The 20,806-nt window shown below is 39.9% G+C and overlaps 1 protein-coding gene across 4 annotated transcripts in view; it reads left to right on the forward strand.

Annotated features, from left to right (window-relative positions):
* Window positions 1-20,806, forward strand: part of RSF1 (remodeling and spacing factor 1) — a 61,049-nt gene that overhangs the window by 9,515 nt on the left and 30,728 nt on the right. Inside the window, exons 1-3 of one of the 4 annotated variants that reach the window (XM_064409747.1) lie at window positions 11,901-11,988; window positions 15,971-16,062; window positions 20,358-20,450. In XM_064409747.1, coding sequence (XP_064265817.1) covers window positions 11,916-11,988; window positions 15,971-16,062; window positions 20,358-20,450 — 258 coding nt within the window. In that variant the 5' untranslated portion in view covers window positions 11,901-11,915. The other 3 variants (XM_064409748.1, XM_064409749.1, XM_064409746.1) reach the window with 3 other exon arrangements.

Raw genomic sequence — 20,806 nt, forward strand, 5'->3', positions numbered from 1 at the left:
CCCCTCATCTATCCAGTTAGTAGTTTTGTTGTAGAAGCCAATTGGGTTCATCAGGCATGATTTAAAGAGTCTATGCTGACTACTCCTGATCACAATGACAGGAAGAATTCCTTTGTGTGGGGTGAAGCAGAGGACAGGAGCTGCTGAACTGTCAAGAAGGGGGAAACGATGGGAAGATGATGAGTAGATAACCTGATGAAGAATGCTGTGGCTGTGTGCTCACTGCTGCCTCAAAGCCAGTTGTCTTGCAGTTCTTTGGAAGTACCCGTTTTAATATCAAGGTCTCTCTCTGGCTCATACAATGCTTCTTGGTACAGCTGTGTTCCTCCACGTTCATGACAGCTGGGAGTTGAGGGAGGTATTCAGGACTTTGTGTTTTCTGCCATTGGTGGAACAAGTGTCCTCTGGTATCCTCCCAAGACAATCTGTTGTGCTCCTCTGGGAGGAAAAGCAGGAGTATGGCTGGTGAAAGAGCTGAACTTGCATTCCAGGAGTACCTCCCAATGCAGGCAGTGTGCACTGGGAATGCAGTGTGCACTGCAGGGAGCCATCCCATGGGGAACTGCCAGGCTGCCTGTGTGGGCTGCAGTGCTGTGAAGCACCCTCCTAGTGTGCTGCAGGCTCTTCATTACTCCCTACTTTAGCACAGATGATGGGGCAGAGCAGTGCAGCAGTGTTTGATGGTTGCCTGTTGATGTTTCTTGAGCTCAGTAAAAATGTTCAAGCCATTGAGAAATAACAGAACTTGTAAAAGGTGTGTATATTTTTTTATGTCCTCCAGCCTTGCAGTAAGAGCATAGTGTTCCAGTCATGGAATAGCAAGGTCTATGGCTGTGTATTACACTAAGCTGATCTTTCTACCCTATTGCATTACCCTTTCTCCTCTTCCATTTTTCTCCAAATCAATGAGCTTTCCTTTGCTTCAACTAATCTATAAAACTCAACTAACATTTTAGCATTAATAGGTATTTGTTAGTAGCTTCTAGCATTTGTCAATCTCTCATCTATTCCCCAGAAGCTAAACAAAGCTCGTAAAGCTCAAGCAGCAGAGAATTTCTCAGAACTATTGTAGAAATTGTAACCATGTTGATGTCTCTGGTCTGGGGAAAATAATTTTGCTAAGTGAGAGGAGGCCTGTTTTTTTAAGATTTCAGCCGCTCTGTTTTAGTATTCAGTTTCTTTCCATTATGATCATTTAGGTCTTTGGAGAAAAATGCTGCTTATACCCTTGAACTCACAGGCTTGGTTGATATTTGAAGAATGGAGATATTTGATATCAAGATGTTTGAAGCAAATTGTACCTTACGTACCCTGATCTCTAAAATCCTCTTTTCCAGGAAAATGTTGTTTATCAGCATGAAGCTCTGCCTGTTTTTTTGGTTGTCTAGGGCTACACCATTTTCTATCCTAACAGTTGTCCTGCAGTAGTATGCTGAGTAAAGCTGGTTGTTTAGGTTTGTGTGTAAGTAAACACTTTATTTCCTACTCTACTCAATGTCCCTCTGGTACTGGCCCTGGCTATTTTCCAACTCATCTACACTATCTAGGAGCACCAGTGCCAGGGCACATTTATTGCCTTTTAGTATTAATGACTACCAGGATTATAAAGGTTTCCTCCTGAGAACAAACTGTGATGGTTCACAAAAGCTGTATTAATTAGTGAATGATAAAGTGTGGAAATTTTAGTTTGATCCCAGAGCCTCCACTGTGGTGTTCTTGTAGTTATCAACAATAAATTGCAATAAAGTATCCAAGGTGAAGAGCTGTGTGATGGGTACAACAATAACAAAAAGGAACACTTAACCCCCCTCCTAACATTGCCTAGAGGTGGTAGTTAAGAGGGAACCAGTTTAAGCTGGCATGAAGTAGCCATGTGAATGCCCTGCTTTGCAGAAGACACTTCCATTAAGTGGCAAAATTATCCCTTAAAATGTATATTTAAGCTTATACAAAATCTGTAGCAGACAGCATTAGCTGACCTCCTAATAACATGTTAACACTGTGTATAAAGGTTAAGAAAGTTTAGCAGCAGGTAAGAAAAATTGATATGGCTACAAGGGAGCTTTTCGAAGACCTAACCTTAATAAAGGGAGACCAGAAGGAGTAGTCATAAGTCAAGGAATAAAAACACTATGTCCTAGATGATGGAGCATGTTCACAAACCTAGTAGATGTCTCTGGATGCAGGTTGGACAAATGGGAGTAGGATGGTGAGGATAAGCCTAAGGACTAAGGGTCGGTTTGTCTGCTGAGTAGAAATTGTTTGAAAGGTGGAAATCTAACCCTGCTGAAGTCCAGAAGAATGTATTCATAGCTAACAGTAGAAAGAAGGAAGCTAAAAAGTCCACGGGAAATTTGCAGAACATGTGGACAGAAAATTGTCTTAAAAAGAAGAAAAATCTAGGAGACATGGATAGCTAAAATCATCAGCCACAATGCCATGATTAAAATAAGTATGTTACTGAGAACTTGGATAACCTCTTTGCATAAGTGTCATTATTAGACTAATTTGTGATATCTTGATTCTATTATCTTTCTGGTAATAATGATGAAATATGGAAAAAATGACATATTAGGAAATTATGTAGAACATGGTTAATAGTGTGGAAGCATGCTGAGTTGCCTGGATTAGGTATTGGCTTGGCTTTCTGAAAAGGTTTAGCAGTACTGGTAAATACAGGTGTGTATTTGAGTAAAGAAATGGAGACCAGAGTGACTAGCATGTTTTAAACACTTCAGCAAAGATTCAGGAAATCAAAAGCAAGGAGCTTTTACATGTAGTTTTCATAAACTTAATGAAATTGAAATTTCGTAGTTCTTAGAGTTGTAATACTTATTCTCCAGAGAGAAATATTCTACCGTTTTCTTTTGAAAGCATGGATAATTTCTCTAAGCAAAGATAGATGGCTCATGTTTGACATATGCTTACATATAGATGCAGTCTTTTTAAAGAGATCACTGATTAAGGTGGTTGACTTGGTGTTCCAGAGCAACCTTACGTGGCATGACCCAGATAGTAACTCTCGTGCCCAGCCCTTTCTTTGACGTTATTCTTTGTGGCAGGAGGAATCAGGTGAGGCATGGAGAATGTTTTTAGCCTTTGCAGTCTACAGTCCAGCATGTTAATACAAACTGGTGTTACCAGTGGTCTGTGTTCTTGCTGTTGATTTTAAGTTAGGACTTGCTGAGGAGGGGCTTTGCTTTCTGTCCAGCCCTGACAACCCCACCTGGCAGAAGGCTGGCAGAGCATGAGGGGTGCATCGCTCCAGCCGAGTCCACCACAGAATGGGAGTCAGTGTCCAGAGGGAAAGCACCATCATAAACCTTAAATTGATTAAATAACTGGAAGCTGGTTAGAAAAATAGATTATTTTTTATTGGTCATTGTAGTATAAATAAAGTAGAATTCATAATTTCTTTTTAATTTTTTTTATACTGTGGGCAATTAATGCCATTTGCCAAGAAACCAGAACGACATGAGTTGGTTTTAAAAAGATCAAGGTGTAAGTGGCTAATTCAGCCTAAGGGGAAGCACTGCTGTCGATAAAATAATATTGCCAATGGGCAACAAAACTGCAAATAAAGGAGAGTTTTATGTATGTATTATAAAGGAAAATGTTTCTAACAAATACATCCCAGAATATTTAAAATTAGCTGTTAGCTCAACAAAATAATCTAGGTAGTATTGTGATAAGTCAAGAAAGCACGCCTATTAACACGGACATGGAGTTTTAAAATTAACAAAATAACAGCATGAGGAGTGGGTTGAGAATCACACTAAAACCTGGGGGATATATTATTTTGAGTATGTGTATCTGCCTCTTGTTTTGTCGTTTGCTTGTTTGCCTCTATCTTGATTTTAGTGCTCAGCAGTGGCAGCTCTACCTTGAAAGATAACACTGAACATAGAGGAAGGAGGACTGCATGACAGTTTATACTATTGACATCAGAGGACATTTTAAAAAGTATTCAAAGCAAGACTCCTAGAGTTTTGCATTCCTTTTATATTGTAAAACCAGGAAAATGGTGCATTGAGTGAAACTCAGAACTAATTGGGATTTAGATGCCTTTGACATGTTCTGTAATTGCAGCTGATTGCTGCAAATTATTATTGAGGCCAGAGCCCAAAAATATTTAGAAACTGATAAACGTTGAGTTGTAGTAAAAACATTTAAAAATAAAACTAAGAACACTAAGTTTCTTGCTTTTATGTTAAGCCAGGCTCTATGAAAAGGTGATTTAAAGGTAACCTAGGGGCAAATAATTTTGTTATGCATGCTGTGGGTTTTCTTTACGCACATTCTGAAACAGGAGCTGGTGGTCACTGTGACATCGAGTGATATGCAATGTGGCTCTCGTTTTCTTTTCTGAGTGCTGTGCTCAGCCATTTCTGCTGCTCAGTGTCCTTTCTGCCCGTTTTGTCTTATATGGGAAGGGAAGGATTTGATGGCAGAAGTTCTATGCTTTCAGATACTGTTGTTTGGGTTACTTTGTGGCACTTTCCATCAGTCTGCAGCCCAAACTGCCAGGTTCTTCCAGATCCTGATAGCATCTACCTGTGGTAGTGTAGGTTGGAGGGTTTGTATCTCAGACATGAGGACTGAGTGATGGCAGGCATTGTGGAAATGGTAGCTACAAATCCAGTGTCCCTTCAGGCTGTTACCCTTGTCTTACTTTCTAGCTCAGATTAAAAGTTGTGTAAGAGGTGGCTGACAGCAGCTGAGCCCGAGTTACTCAGAGGCAACAGTGCTGCCAGTCTGGCAAAGGGCTGAGGCTTTGAGGCTGCCTGGACAGACAGGAGATCCTGTCGACCCTGAAGGTAACAGTCTTGGCTCCCCTGGGAACGGTTACAACCGTTTATTGCAATTAAAAGAATTATGTTAACAGGGTTAGATATTTTAATAGTGTTGACAGGTCAAAACATGAGTTTGCTCATAGAAATTCATACCTAGCTAAGAGTTGGGCGTTTCAAGGAATGAAGCTTCTGTGAGTCTTCACGTAGTGCATGATTTGGTTACCATCTCTCCAGAGGACATAAGGGGTTTTTGCTTTAAGTCTGAAGCAGTCTTCATTTTAGATCTAGACTTAATGAAGTTGGTTACAAACCACATTATGTATTACTAGCACTTTGTCAGACAACTCTCTTGGATAATTCTGCTTCTTAAATTTCTATTCTTACATGCCTCCTGGTTTCTTAAGACATAATGGACAAAAAGTTGCTACTAATTCTGAAATTATTTAAAATAACCCTCTAATTCTGTGCTAATTGGGTTAAAGTTGTAGAATTCTTTGTTTGAGATGATGAATTCATCTGTAGAATGACTTTGATCCAGCCATGTAACTGCTACCTTTCACAGAAATCTTTGTCAGCTGCTAGAAATGTTCCTCTGTTGCAGGGGTGGCCTGCCTCGAAGGGGAAAACGATTGCCCCTTCAGGATGTCCCTGCTAGTTGTGGCCAGCACCACCAACTCTCTCGATCCCTGCTCTGGTCAGGAGGGCGCCTAAGGCTTTCGCCTTAAAGGACGAGGATCCGCAATGAGAGGGCTGCTACCCAACAGGACGAAAGGAGACGGACTCCAGCTGCAGTGTAACCCAGATTTATGGGGTCCAGGAGAACTGACCGTTGTAGACCCCGAACCGGGGTCTGACACTAACTTTTAAAGTGGGGAGGATACAGAAGTGGAGTCTGGTCTTCAACTAATTAGCGAGAGGGTGGGAGTGGGGAGAGAGTGATGGACACAGTAGAACAATCAATAGGGAAAAGACTGGGGAGGGGTCCTGGCCCCTGAGCCAATCACTCGACGCCCTGGCTGGAAGATTCTAGAGGAAAAGGATGGGCCGCTGAGTGATGGACAGGGCACCAGGGAGGGACTAAGGAACAGATACATTGGTTGCTAAGGGGAACAGGGAGGGGAAAGCTGGACTGATGGGGCGAGCGAGGAGAGAGAGAACCAGGGCAGAACCACTACAAATAAAGGAGTACATGGAACAAACCAATTTACAACTTAACAGGGCTAAAGCATATAAAACACACCACAACACTCTGTTATGATTGTTTTGCCCAAGTCTCTGAGATACGGTGCATTTCTTTCTGGATATCTGATATTTTTATAAATTATTTTAAAATTTCACTGGCACTGCTGATAGATTAATGAATTGATATTACCTTAGAGCAGAACAAGCCTGCAGTTACTTATTCCAGCCTTGCAGAATGACTTGAGTTGGCTTCACCTTCAAAGTTTGCTTATCCTGATCCTTAAAACAACCTCATGCTCACATAATGCTGCTGCCTGTCAAATACCAAATACTTACTGAGTAGTACTCAAATGTTTCTGCAGCAGTTTGTCGCTGCCAGATGTTTTGAAAAGCATAAAATGTGTGTCTTTGCACTGCAGTTTTTTTCTTGTACTTCTTTAGGGTCCAGTAAATAAAAAATATGATGAAAAAAATTAGGTTTGTAAGACTAGGTTTTAAAATAAAAGGTGTCTGCAATATTTGAAAGCTACTGAGAAACTACAAAGAAATATTTAGCTGTTGCTATGGTTCAGTAAAATTGTTGGAAAATGAAAGATAAAATGGTGAATCTCTGAGTATAAATGAGTTTTTTTAAAATACAGGTTGGATCATCAGTGACTAGAGAAAAAAACTACTATTTCTAAAATTAAACCTGAAAAAGGACAGAAATGTCCTTGTAGTAGATCTCACGTGATGCATGGAAGAGGATAAATATTTGGGATTCTTTGGTATTGTGGGGCTTAGTTTTGGGGTTTTTTGTTGGTTGGGTTTTTCCATCTGAAGAGAAGATTGAGGAATTGGAACCTTGGTAAGGCACCTTGCTTTAGAAAAGTGGGTTTTATTCAACCTGAGGGTTTTTTTTTTTATTATTGCCTTTTTATTCAAGTGAGAGATGTGGGAGAAAGTGATTTTGTGGTATAATCAACATCCTCTCTGTGTTAATGCTGTTAATATTCACACTTGGATAGTACCTGAGAAATGTGGCAAAATTGACACCAGAGGGATGTTTCTAGTAAGAAAACAAAGTAAGGGATAAAATGTATTTACTTCTTTTCATATAGTGGAGTGAAAAAGGACTTTCATTCAACTTATCCTTTAACAGAAAGTGTGAAAAACAGCTTGTTAATGTGCATTATATTAATAAAGCTAAATAAAGCTGACATCTTCTTAACTACTGATGTGTACAACTCTATGCTCATGTGTACTAAACACTTCACTGCACTGAGGATGCTTTTAGTTTAACATAGCAGGATATAAGCTTTCATCTGAACTTAAATGCTGCCATGCTTAGACATCTGATTTTGTCTGCTAGAAGTGTTTGTGCACAGATAAAGTGTAGGAGCTAGAGTCAGATCTGCAGTGGTAATTTCTGTTTAATGGGGAGTGTAACGGCTTAGCGGAGGGTTTTCAGAACAAGATGTTCCCACCCCCAGTACCTGAATATACTCCTGTATCTTTAAGAGCTTCCCTCACTGGAAGAGATGGTTTTCACTGGAAAAAGTTGCCAGACACTCTATAACAGAATTAATCTCTTCAAGTATATTTAGCAGAGCTCAGATGTTTTACTTCAGGATGGGCTGACTCTTCCTGAAAGTGTGTTTCTCTCTGTGGGTTGTAAATGGATTATATGGAATTAGCTCAGGTGTCAGTATCTACATTTGTAGATCTGTCTAGCTGCTTAGATGAATTCTACTGCTATGTTGCTGCCCTTTCCTATTTTTTAAAGGCAAAATATCTACAAAATTCCTGGACTTTGGTGTAGGAATGAAAATTCATGCTCCTTTTCACAGGAGTTAGACTCATAGCATTTCTTTTCTAGGTGCTTGCCTTCTGTCTGGGCCTCCGTCCTAGGAGGGAGTTGTAATTTTGATCCAAAAGTGAACGAAGACACTGAATTAAATTTTACCACTTCAATGGCTGCGTAGCATGGTGAACATTGCTATCTGAACTTCTTTTGCTTACATCCTTTCTGTAAGTGTGAGCCTCTGTGATTGTAGTGGCCAGCAAGTGCCTCAGGCCAGACCGACATCGGGATGTAAATCCTCCTTTTGCTACCGATATTCCTGGAGAAGGGTTGCGCTTCCGAATATGTGCCTCTCTAGCATTTCCACTGGCAGAGTTGGATCAAGCCCTCTGATCAACCTGCTCGTTCTTTTTGTTAGGGCTCTTAACTCCACTTGTGCTTTCTGTAGGACACCTTTGTGCCTAGCACAAGTAGAATGGACAAGTGTGTTCTGTAACATGCTCCAAAGGCTGGCTCCCAGTGCCTGAACTGGGCATGTTGATGCCACGCACTGCAGCTCATTTCTGCCTGCTTCTTCCAGTGGAAAAAAACCCAAACTACTGAAATTTCTCTGAAGTGAACTACCCCAGTGTATCCAGAAGCCATGGAGATGCATACTTGCAGTGAGGAGCCGTGAAACACACTAGAGTCTACTACCAAAGTGTAATCTTTACAATCAGTTTTCACTTTTGTCATGCCTACACTTTATTTGAGACTTGTAATTACACAGTCCAGGGCTAAGGAAGGAAATGAGGAGGATTTTCTGTTCATGGTTTAAAAGTCTTGGTTGTGTGGGAGACTGAGATGCATCAGCAGGCAAGAGAATCCTGGAGTAATTTTAGTTTCCTCTTTGTATCACCTAGAATGAAAGATACCTGTGCTGCGGTGTCTTTGATTTCATGGGGTGTGGTCCCAGCAGTTTCAGTCAGGATTTGCATCCACCCAAATGAAGGTCAGCAAGTCAACTGCTCTTGATTTTAGACAGTAGAAATGTACGGTGTTGTCACTGCATGTGAGATAACTGCCAACAATGGCTACCAGTAACAATTTCACATGTTTTCAGTACCTGTTTTTAAGGGCAATCTGCTTGTTTGCATATTGCTGCCACAGCTTGATTTGTCTTAGTTGCTCTTCACATGTCCTAAGTGTAGACTGGAGCCCATTTTTTATTCAATACATTTTTTGAGTCAGTGAACTGGTTTGCTGTCTTCCCTGGACTATTTTTGGTTTCTAAAATAGATTCTGTGCTATTTTTTCCTGCATTGTTTTCAAAATAATTTTCTTTTTCTCTTCTATCTCCTAGTCTTTTTCATTCCATGGTACAGCATGCTTTTCTTGCTAAATTTTATGCTTTTTTCTAACATCAGTGCTGGTTTTGTTAACTTTTCTGCTGTTCCTTATAATATAGTAGCTTAAAAACTCCCCAGCATTCCTAGGCATTTAATAGACAGAGAATTTAATAGGGGGCCTGTGAAAGATTAAGCTATCTTCTGTCTGCTAAAGGGCTGCTGAAGAACAGTTCTCCAGCAATTTTGTTTACTTTGATATGGCCTTTAATTCCAGCTTCAGGAGTTACGCTGACGACAATGAAAATGTTTTTTTTAATCTCAGTTTCATATACAGTGAGAAGGTTACTGATGGTAGCGCGAGCATTAGAAAGCAAAGCATAATCAGATTGAACTGCAGACAAGGAAAGACTGTAGAATAAAAGACATGGGAGGAAGGGGTGCTCAAGGTGGTGCTATGGGTTTAGGAAAGAGTGTTTGGGAATCTGCTTCTCAGAAAAGGACCTGGGGGTGTTGGTTGGCAGCCATTGAACATGAGCCAGCTGTGTGCCCAGGTGGCCAAGAAGGCCAGTGGCATCCTGGCCTGTATCAGCAGTAGTGTGGCCAGTGGGACCCGGGCAATGACTGTCCCCCTGTACTGGGCACTGATGAGGCCATACCTCGGATTCTGTGTTCAGTTTTGGGCCCCTCAGTACAAAAAAGACACTGAGGTGCTGGAGTGTGCCCAGAGAAGGGCAACAGAGCTGAAGAGTCTGGAGCACAAGTCTGGTGAAGAGCAACTGAGGGAACTGGGATTTTTTGTTCTGGAGAAAAAGAGACTTGGGGCACCTTATCACTCCACAACTGCCTGGAAGGAGGTGGTAGCCAGTTGGAGGTTGGTCTGTTCTCCCAATTAACAAACAGGGGAAGAATAAATGGTCTCAAGTTGTGCTGACAAGGTTTAGTTTGGATATGAGGAAAATTTCTTCATGGAAAGGGTTGTCAAGCACTGGAACAGACTGCCCAGGGAAGTGGTAGAGTCACCATTCATGGACATATTTAAGATGTGGAGATGGGGCACTTGAGATCATGGTTTACTGCTGGGACTTGGCAGTGCTGGGTTGGACAGATACAACAAGGTCAGGATGCAGCTCTGCTAGCAAGGTCTGTTGTGCTGGTGATGCAACTTACTAAAAGAACTGGGGGTAGAAAAAGCCTTTTGGTCCCAGTTCAGAGCACTTTCCATGTTGGTCATGATTCGTTTGCAAGCAGCAGTGAAAGAGGTCGTGTGCTGGGTTTCTTGCATAGGAATGTGTAGGAGGGGGTTTACCAGCAGGATAAAAATCTTACCTTTGCTGGCTAATGTTAGAGTGACCTGTGCTCTGAATAGTCCAGGTAAAAGGAGAGTCTTCTAATACGTATTTGTACAGACAAGAGAGATAAATGTTCTCAGATATTTGTGTGAAAATGATCTAGCTGGTGAGCATCCAGATTTCAAAGTACTTTCCTAGGATAACAATGTCATTTAAATGTGAGCGTGGTTTGTTTGTTTGTAATGCCTGCCAACAATCTTTCTAGGAACAGGATATAAAACTGCTACTTGGTGACTTGTTCATTCTGTTTTGATCTGTGGTTTAATTACAGCATGTTTAATTGCTCTTTTCATTCACTCAAGAGGCAGTGCAGTTTCATTTCTTTTCCCTTTCCTGTGCTTTTTTTTTTTTTTTTTGTAGGCACACAGTTTGGTAGGATAATACTCATCAAATGACTCAGAAAGTAAGATATTTAGATTGTCTTTTCAAACAGGAACAACTGCTCTTTTTCTCATGAGGTCACCTGATTCCAATTTATTATTTTTATGCCAAACTTGCTGTGTGAAGATGAGGCTCCTTAGTGCCACAATTTTTTTTTCAGAGGTTTACTGAACTTTCTTGCCTGGGTTCAAACTAGGGAGTTTTGTCTTTCCATTTATTTATCATGCCAAGTTTATACCAAGCCTGCCATTTTTCTCTGATCTATAAACTTCTGTGAATAACTGAAAGGGTTTCACATTTTCCTTATACTGAGTTGAGATAAGAAACAAGTTAGATAGTTATTCAAGAAGAATATTTATGTTGTCATAAACTAGTGCTGGTGCCAAAGGGGAGATGCTGTTCCCTTTCTTTTACTCAGTGTTTGCTAGTTCTTTAGCGAAACAGATGAGGGACTTCTCTTTGGTTGAAACTAATCTAGAAGACAAGACGTTTGCTGCCTCAGACTGCTCATGGGACTTCAGACTTCACACAGAAATTAAGGAGAATATTAAAGATGCTGGAAATGTGGTCACATGCCTGTTGGGGACTCTTGTGCCTTTCGTAAGGGATGCAGCTGACTGGTTTTAAGCAAATTTATGCCTAAGGACCTGTCTGTAAAGGGAATTAACTGCATGGTTAGTGTGATGGGCTAAGTGGTAAATTATCATAGAATGGTTTGGGTTGGAAGGGCCCCTAAAGATCATTCCAACCACCCTGCTGTGGGCCAGGACACCTTCCACTAGACCACACTTCTCCAAGCCCCATCCAACCGGGCCTTGAACACTTGTAGGGGTGGGGCATCCACAGCTTCTCCGTGCAGCCCGTTCCACAGTGCAACATACTGGCTCTTTGCTGATGTCTGAGGAGATGCTCTTGCCTTTGTCTGTGCCTCCAGGACAGCTCCCTCCAGCACTCACAGCAGAGCAATTTGAACAGGGTGGAAACAGTCTCCTATTTGCCATTAAACTCCATGCAGGATGCCAGTAGCTAATCCACACCAGCTGCGTGCAGGTTGCTGGGAGCTACCTTCCCTTAGCAGAAAGGAGGTGGGAGATCATTAATGATCTCATCAATCTCAGCTGTCCTCTTGCTCAGTGTGGTGTTATTTGACAGTGCAGTCATAGCGTGCAGAGGTAATTTTGGTCAAGGCAGAAGGGTGAAAAAGAACGTATGGTTAATGGAAATATTTGCCATGTATGTCTTATGAGTAATTTTATTTCCTCCTCTTGCCAAAACAAGTTAGCATGGAAAATGGTTTACTAGTGTAACTGGGAGGACCTGTTTGTGTTTGTGGAGCATGAAAACTACCAGGGGGCTTTGCATCTCAGAGTTTTATTTTTTTGTCCCTTCACCCCAAGTCCCCCCAGCACTAAGAGTTCAGTGTTCTCTTCCTGGGCCCCAGAAGGAGGACAGTAGGTGCAGGCTTTGTAATCCACATAGGTACCAGTGGAGAAAACATCATGGTTCCAGTCTTCCTCTCTGTGTCCAGCACTCCAGATCTGCTTTTATACCACAGTGTTTTTTGTTTATAATAATTTTAAAAATAACATATTCCCCCATCCTCCTTCTGGACTCAGGACTTTGTCATATTTTCTGTTTTCACCCACTGTCTCAGGATTTTTTAGGTGAGTTGTAAGCCTTTTTGTTTTGGCAGGGAAAATAAATAGGGGTGAAATGGGGTTATGGTTACATGAGAGGTTGTCTTTAATCTGTGGTTGTGTAGGTGTTTGAAAGTTACAGCTTTTCTAGCCTGCTGAGAGGGTTTTCACATGTTTGTATGTTTTCTCTTCCATTTCAATTATTCTGATATTCCCGAATTTATTAGACATGTGAATGATGTATAGCATGCTCCCTGAAATGCTGGAGTAGACAGAATAGTGTTCAAAGGACACTTGTGTGAGGCACAGATGACAACCTCCCCTCCAGGGAAGTGCAGGGTTTAACAAAAAGGCTGAACTCCACCAGAAGCCTTATAATTGTTTATGGTGACTCATTCTTCCGGGCTTATGACTTCTTCCTATGAAAAGTATGTATTTTTGAATATCTAGAATGCACCATGCTTTAATTATAGCCAATTCTTTGAAATATTTGTACAGCATTTTTGTAAAAGAATAACTGCTATTAGCCCTGTGCACAGTCCTGGTGTTTTCTCCACTGCTTAAGCATATTCTGAGAAGGTTTTAGAGAACTCCTATATTACTTTCCAGAGAGATCAAAGTTTCATAAAAGTTTGAGAATATAATAATATTTAAAGGTTTTTTAATATGTTCCATCACGCTTTTTTGACCAGAACCTCACACACAATGGCAATTATACAAGAAGGATGCTGTGTGTTGTTCCTTCCCTTATGTGAAATTTTTACAAATGCGGAACATTGTTATTCAAGTTCCTGAAATGAGTGATGCAGGTCCCACATGAATGGAGATGAAATTTTGCAAAGAGATAGTAATCTACTGTTGTTATTTGCTGAAACCAGCCGGCAGCACAAGCCAAAATAATTATATTATGCTCATTCTCTTTGGTGTTATGTTCTTTCTCTTACATGTAGGATAGAACAGTGTTGTAAAAATGATCCTTACTGATGTCTCAATTCAGTGAACTCTTGTCAGGAATTCTCTCTATGGTCTGAACAAAAGTAAGTTAATTTATAGTTATGCATGTTCAATGCATTTCTGAGAGGATTGAAGTTTTTGTTGTGTTTACTGGTAAAATTTTACTCCCTGCCAGCTAAGTGCTTTGGGAGAGATTTGCCACCACTCTTTAGCCTTCCAAGGCCATCTCCTTAGCTGGTGTTTTTGGACAAGTCAGGTGTACATCCTGTATGGTTTACAGTTACTTTGGATTTAATGCAGTTTTATTCTCAGTCCTGTAGGCTTCTGCTCCTGTGGTTGCTGGGGCATGTGGCTGGTCAGGCTGCACTTCACACACTCCCTAGAGAGCAAACTAGACATCAGTTTTCTTCTCCAAGCCTCCTGCCTCCTTCATTACACCAGGCGTGTGCTGTGGGATTCCTCTCAGCAAAGGGAAGAGGTGAAAAGCCAGCCTAGAAATCCAGTCAGTAATATTGCATAATACATGAAAAGCATCTTGAAAGGGTAGTAAACAGAGAATGGGTATGAAGTGTTCAGTGAAATTTGTAAAAGTAATCACATCAATGCACCATGAAGATCCTAGAAATATAAGAGCTGAAATGCTGAAATGAGACAAGTGATGTTTCTGTAGATACTAACACAACTCACAGGAAGTGCTGATCCAAGAGCATGCATATTCTCCAATTTTAAAAATTTTTGATGTTCTCCATTTTTTCTCACACTAAAACTCTAGCAGAGATTTTTGTGGTGACTGGGAATTTGACTATTTGAAACAAATCACCTGTTCTTTTTTAAACTAGGACTTCTATCACTGCATACCCCTAAAAAGGTCTGATTAAAAACAAACAAGCAAAAAAGGATGCTGAACAAAAGCTTTCGTTCAGCAAGATTTTGAATACTCTGGCTCAGTTCCATGTCACACAAACACAAGCAGAGATTTAATTGTATGATTTAACATAGATCGAATTGCTCATGTGTATAAAGTGCTTTGTGATTAATTTTGTTAGTGCCAGCTGCTTGGCACTTATTGGGGTTAAGACCTTTGATCTTGTTCCTTTTAAAATAGGTGTTAGTTCAAAATCATGAAAAGCATCAGTTTTCAGGAAAAGCAAGGAGTGTTATATTCAATATGTAATGGAAATATTATATGCAAATGGAATGAAAAAGAATAAGCTAGGACTTGTTGCTTATGAATTATCTAGACTGGAAAGAGGTCTCTTTGAGGATACCAGGCTGGTACTTTTTATATTTATTTATTCAAGGAGTTTGTGTATGAAATTTCTTTATTTCTGAAGCATTTTCATCAAACTGATTTTTGGCAACTCAATATGTTCACTTGTAAGTTGAGGCATTTGATTGAAAGACAAAGAAAGGTTGGGTGAATTCAAGTTAGGTATTAAAAAGATTCACACAGGTAATATATAAATGAGTAAAAGAACAAACATCTCAGTGGTATCTAGTTTAAAACAAACACATTTGGTGTCCCAGCTGTTTATCCTGTGTCAAGTAATGCTACTGGGCCAGCAGAAAAGTCATAATCATAAATTATGAGAATAAAAATTACTGAGTTTAAAGCTTTCAATGTATGTGTGCATGAAGTACTGAAAATACTTTTAGAACATAAAATTGTATGCAAAAAGTAGGGAAATAAAAATACTTGAAAAGTTAATTTTTGAAGATTTTCTCAGCAAATTACAGATGAGAAAGCTGATGTCACTGGGCATGTAGAATTTCATTAATAATTACCAATTACATATTTCTTAAAAGCTATGCTACTCATTAACTTATAAAATCAATGTTCTGCAAATTTGCCACTTGGTGGTGCCAGATTGATATATAAATCACAGATGTGAGCTGAGACAAGCTGTTGAAGTTGTTTCTGAGGCGTGTACGCTAAGAGATAGATAAATTTTCTTGGAAAACCTTGATTTTGTGACAACACTGGTGCAGCTCTACTCAGCAGCATTTCTGGCAACCATTCCTCAAGCCCTATATCTTAAGTACCTCTCTGTCCTTCTAGTACAAGAGAGAGTAAGTGTGTAGCAAAGCTACATCTGTGAGAACAGAGTTTCAGGAACATTTCTTCCACTCCACGCACCTGGCGAAAAAGAATTTGGATCCAGTGATATTCCAGGCATGGTGCAGAATATGGCTTTGGGGTTTCTGGAGGCAGCTGCAGGTGTGCTGCTTGCAGTATTGTTTTTGTGGGTGTTTGACTGGAGTAGTTCCTGTACAGTTGTGGTTTTAACACTGCCAGAATTTCCACAGGTTTATCACTGGGCTCTGTATCGTGGAATTGAAGGGTGATGATTATCCTAAATGTAAATCTAAACAAAAAGATTAATGATTAAATTAACCTTCCTCTCAGTTGCAGGGCAGCCCTTCAGCAGGCTTGAAGTTTCTGTTTTATTAAAATGTCTTAATTTGTCACAGTGTTTCAGTGTTATCAGTGTTTAGCATTGAAGAATATTTGCACCAGACTTAACAACTTCTTTTTCTATTTTTCTCTCTCTCAATACTACAGTCCCAAAAGAATTGGTGGAGCTTCACTTGAAACTGATGAGAAAGATTGGGAAGTCTGTCACAGCAGACAGATGGGAAAAATACTTGATCAAGGTACAATATGCATGTTGTATTATTCTGCAGTGCTGAAATATGGTTGTGATGAACAGTTGTGTGAGCAAGCCCTAGTATGAGCTACAGGAGCCTTGGGCTGTGCCAGCATCAACACGCATACATCAGATCACAGCTTAACTTGCAATGTGCCTAGGCTTCTGGGAAAAAGACACCATCTTCTGCATGTGAGAGAGTGTCCACCCTCATAATTGGCAGGAAAATACTTTCTTGAGTATTAAGATCCTAAATAAAGAAGATTTAGTAGCCTGCTAATGGGTTAAATTGAGCAGAGATTTATACAGTAGCAGTTCATTGTATATCACTTGTCTGAATATTATTTAATTACTGTGATTTGGCTGATATTCACACAGGAACCATACAGAGGTCTTGTAGCATGTGCTAATAATAAAGTATTTTAGTGATTTATTTCTGCTCAGAATGGCACAGCTAAGACGAAAATGTAATTATGCATCAGTAAAAATAGAGCATCCCATTGTTTTACATAATTCTATCTTGGTATTTGAATTGCGGCTGTGTCTTTGTTGACACTTTACGTACAAATAGTTTCCAGTTTATATAATTTACACTGCTTCAAAAAATAAAAATATATGAATAGTCAAAATTAATAGGTTACCATTTCCCCTCTGGATATGTTCCATGTGTCTTTTAATCCCCAGAATTGTAATCTTATTATTGTCTATACAGCCATGATCACATCTTGCTTAGAAATACAGCATCATGGTAATAGCAACCATACAAATAATGGCACTTGGCAAATCCAGCTGCAGGTGTCCCCCTTAAATGTTGTCTGTAAGTTCTACAGAGGTATGAATTCATCTTGAGATTTGTGTACCCTTTAAGATGGTGATGTTTTTAGGACCGGGAATGTCTTGAAGAACAACCTGCTAAAGATTGTTTGTTAATTCTGACCCATTAACCAACTGTAAAGCATTGATGATAATTTTTAAAAATAGTAATGTAATGATTTATGTAATTTGTGTGTAGTTTGTGTATTACCAAATACTGTGGTTACTGAATTGTGTTAAATTCCTTAATAAACCCAAAAACCATTGCAGCAAACTGAGAAAACCCAACTCTGGCTCATGAACTTAGGTACCCCACTGGAGCCACTTACCAGTTGTGTGGTAAGCAGAAAGCAGGGTGATAAAACAAGTGTGAGGGAGTAGTTTGGAAAATCTTCTTCAAAGCAGTTTGGAAATTCTTCTTCAAGGAAGCAGTAAGGAAACCCTCCCTCACACCCCTGTTAAGACCAAGTAAGTGTTAATAAATTCTACTTCATTTAACAGTCTCCAGAGGTAACTTGAAGCTTATTCTGGCCAGTGGTTCAAAGGAACCTTGAAGAACAAAGGAATTTGAATATAACTAATTAGAAAGGTATGCTAATATTGTCCCCAATTCAAAGGGGTATGATTAATTTAGAAAGGCAAGGCACGGTGTTAGGAAATACTACAAAAGCCAGGAAAAACTGAAAAGGTGTGGAACTACTGAGAGCATTTTTCCTTGATGCCTGTAATATTGTTCCACATATTATTGATGACATTCTAAGAGGCAAAGTTGACCTGTTTTTCCTTTGTCAGAAACTACTGATGTGTTGCTTTGATAAAACAGGGTTTGATATATTCTAGATGTTCTTATTTACACAGAAACTTTAGTGGAGGACATTCAGACTTACATGCCCTTGATATTTATGCATGTATGTATTATTATATTTTGTTTATATACCAACTAATTATAAAATATGCCTCACTTGACTGTTGTGCATATAAAAAGTATCATAAAAATTGTTTCTGACCTGTGGCTAGTATTTTGACAGCTGGATATATTTTGGGATAGGAAGTGACCATGGTAGTTGAGAGCTCTTTCCCTTCCCTCTTTTGGTGGTGAACCACCCAGGTTGGATCCACCAGCATGTGCGTTAGTTTTTTATGAAAGAAAATGGCTGTAGGTCTCTGTGAGTCTAACTTTTGTCCTCTGCACAGGGAATGTCTTGTGGTCATGTGTGGCTGAGGTAAAGAAATGCCTGGTCCTAGGCCTTCCAACAACCAAGAGGGAGCATCCAGCTTAGCTGATTTTGAGAAACGTGTAGTGAGGTCACATTGCACTGTCTCCTGACAAAGTGTTTCACTTAACTACTGTCAAACATAACTTATATTTCTATACAGAGAAGATTTCTCTGCATTGCTCCATCTGAAACCTTCAACCCAAAATCAGCACATTCTGAATACATTTCTGATTGTTAGAATTCAGGTGTTTGTAATCCCACCTAAGGAAACTTCTCTGTCAAGGAGACTCCTCTTTTGTGTTCCATTTTCCTCGTTTAAAGTGAACATTTGGCATGGTAATAGTGTTGGATGCCATCATAACTGCTATGGAATTATTTAAGAGAGATGTTTCAGCATTTCTTGCAGGGTGGGAAGGTGCTGACCACTCTTAGCATGCAAAAGCCAGGAGTTTCTGCAAGCAGCAGCTTTGTGATCAGTGTGAAGCATCCACTCTGGGAAGGCAGAGACTGAGATTTCAGCAGAGCCTGGATCAATGAGATGTGTAGTTCAGGGTTGTGACAGCACTTGTCAGGAGAAAGCACAATTATCTGTTTTTTAATTGTTCAAATATAGTCATTTCAGTTTGAACAGATGCTTCATCAGCTCTGATGTCTCAAAGCTTTTGCTTTGACAGTCACACGCTTCGTAACACATGAAGCTTCTCATTATTGCTCTCACACTTAATGACTAAGTAATGAACAGCGACTGGCATATGCCCTGAGCAAGGGTTTTGATGCACAGTTTCTCAGTGTTCTTCATATTACATGGCTGAAAAGGAGAGAGAAGGTAGAATAGCTTCATTTTGTGAGTGAGCAGCAATTGTCTCCTGCTGTGAGCTTTGGCTTGGCATCAGAGAAGTCCCTGTGTAATATTCTTTAACCTCAGATCAAGAAAAACTGCTCTTCAGCAGGATCCCTTGTGACCAGAGTGCCCTTCACTCTTTTCTGTAGGTCACAGCTTAAAGTCAAAGAATGCTTTATGGTGTGGCTGAGCTGACCGAACTGCAGGCTTACCCTTGTGCCACCTGAGAAATGGTGTCAGTACTAGGGCTAGTGGAGGGTTGGTAGTGTGGCCGTGGGAACAGGGGATGGGTGGCAGCCCCTTTGCTTGGTTGGAGCCCAGGTGGAGTTTTACATTATCAATCAGTTAATCTGTACTTCTGGTGGGTGAAATTTAGGATTCTTTTTCCTGCTGTTTCCAGAGAAAGCTGCATTCAGATGTGATTGGCAGGTTTCTAAGTAGCTTGGTAACTGTATCTTATGTATAATAATTTGTTGACTGGGAGACTGCACTGTTCTGATTGAGTCCAGCCTTACAGACTGAAGGGCAGCAGCGCCTCATGCACTGATTTAACAGTTGTGATTCAGCAGTGGCACTGCAAAATAATTCTGCCTGGAGGTGTAGCTGTGATCAGCTTTTGCCTCCTCATGGATATTTCCACTGGAATAGCCTCACTGACTGCAGATCCCACCATGTGTCCTCAGTTGATGAGCAGCTTGTCTCTTCATGACGGTTGACTTAAGAATGTCTGAGTTGTTTAGGAGGAGAGGGAATTTCTTCTTCACCTTTATTATTTGAGTTTATGCTGATTCAATCTATTTCTCCTCTACTGCTGCTTTTTTCTGGTGATAGGATTTTTCCCTCCATATTGGTGCGGTTGAATTTATTCCCTTTAAATAAATTGAAATTTGCTATATTTAAAATATTTTTAAATATTTGTCAAGCAGCTTGAAGCTCAAGATATTTTGTAAAGAGGAATAATTCCACAGTGCAGAGTGAGTAGCAGTTGCATTTTTTATCTGCAGTACAGTTGTAGGACTTAGAGGGCCCCAAGAGACCCTGACAACTTGTCTGCTAAGTGCTGCAAGGAGATATAATAGGAAGTCATGTCTGCTTGAGAGAATTTATATTCTAAATAGACAGAAATAGAAAAATGTGAGATATGTGCACAGCAGAGACAATAATACCTTCCCATTCCAGATCATGCTACCTAATTTAGGATGTTTAGAGAATGTGGTGATGATTAGGAACTCGATGATTTCCTCTTCCATAAAAATTCAACAGTGCTTGCTAATGTGCCTCAGTTTTACTTTTTGTTTTTCTGTAAGACTTTCTGACTGCAATCCCAAAGAGATCATGTGTAATTAATTACGGTAGTAAGGTACTACTAATAAAGTTTAAAGTTGCTTTTTTCTCCTAACCTTAGAAATATGCTTATTTTGTTTGTAACAGATATGTCAAGAATTCAACAGCACTTGGGCTTGGGAGATGGAAAAAAAAGGATACCTAGAAATGAGTGTTGAATGCAAACTGGGGATTCTGAAGGTATGCATTCATCAGCTAAGGTTCTAAATTACTGCTTCCTCACTCACTTTAAGGTCTTGCAAACTTTGCTTGACTGAACCATAAGTGCATATATTAAATATAGAGCTGATCTTGGAACAGACATGTTATTATTCATTGTGGTAGAATGGACCCAAACTGCATGTTTGCATATTTTTCACACTTTGTGTGAAAATAGTCTCATGCTTACTGCTTTGTCAAGAGCTCTTTGCCTGTGTAATACACACTTTGAAATGTATTTGTTACCTTGCTGAATTCCAAAGGCAAAATGGGACTTCATCGTTTTGTGGTCTTGACAAAATTGTCAGGGTTGGTTCCAAGTTATGTATGGGTTCTAT

Source organism: Passer domesticus, chromosome 2, assembly GCF_036417665.1.
Source record: "Passer domesticus isolate bPasDom1 chromosome 2, bPasDom1.hap1, whole genome shotgun sequence".
NCBI classification, from domain to species: domain Eukaryota; kingdom Metazoa; phylum Chordata; class Aves; order Passeriformes; family Passeridae; genus Passer; species Passer domesticus.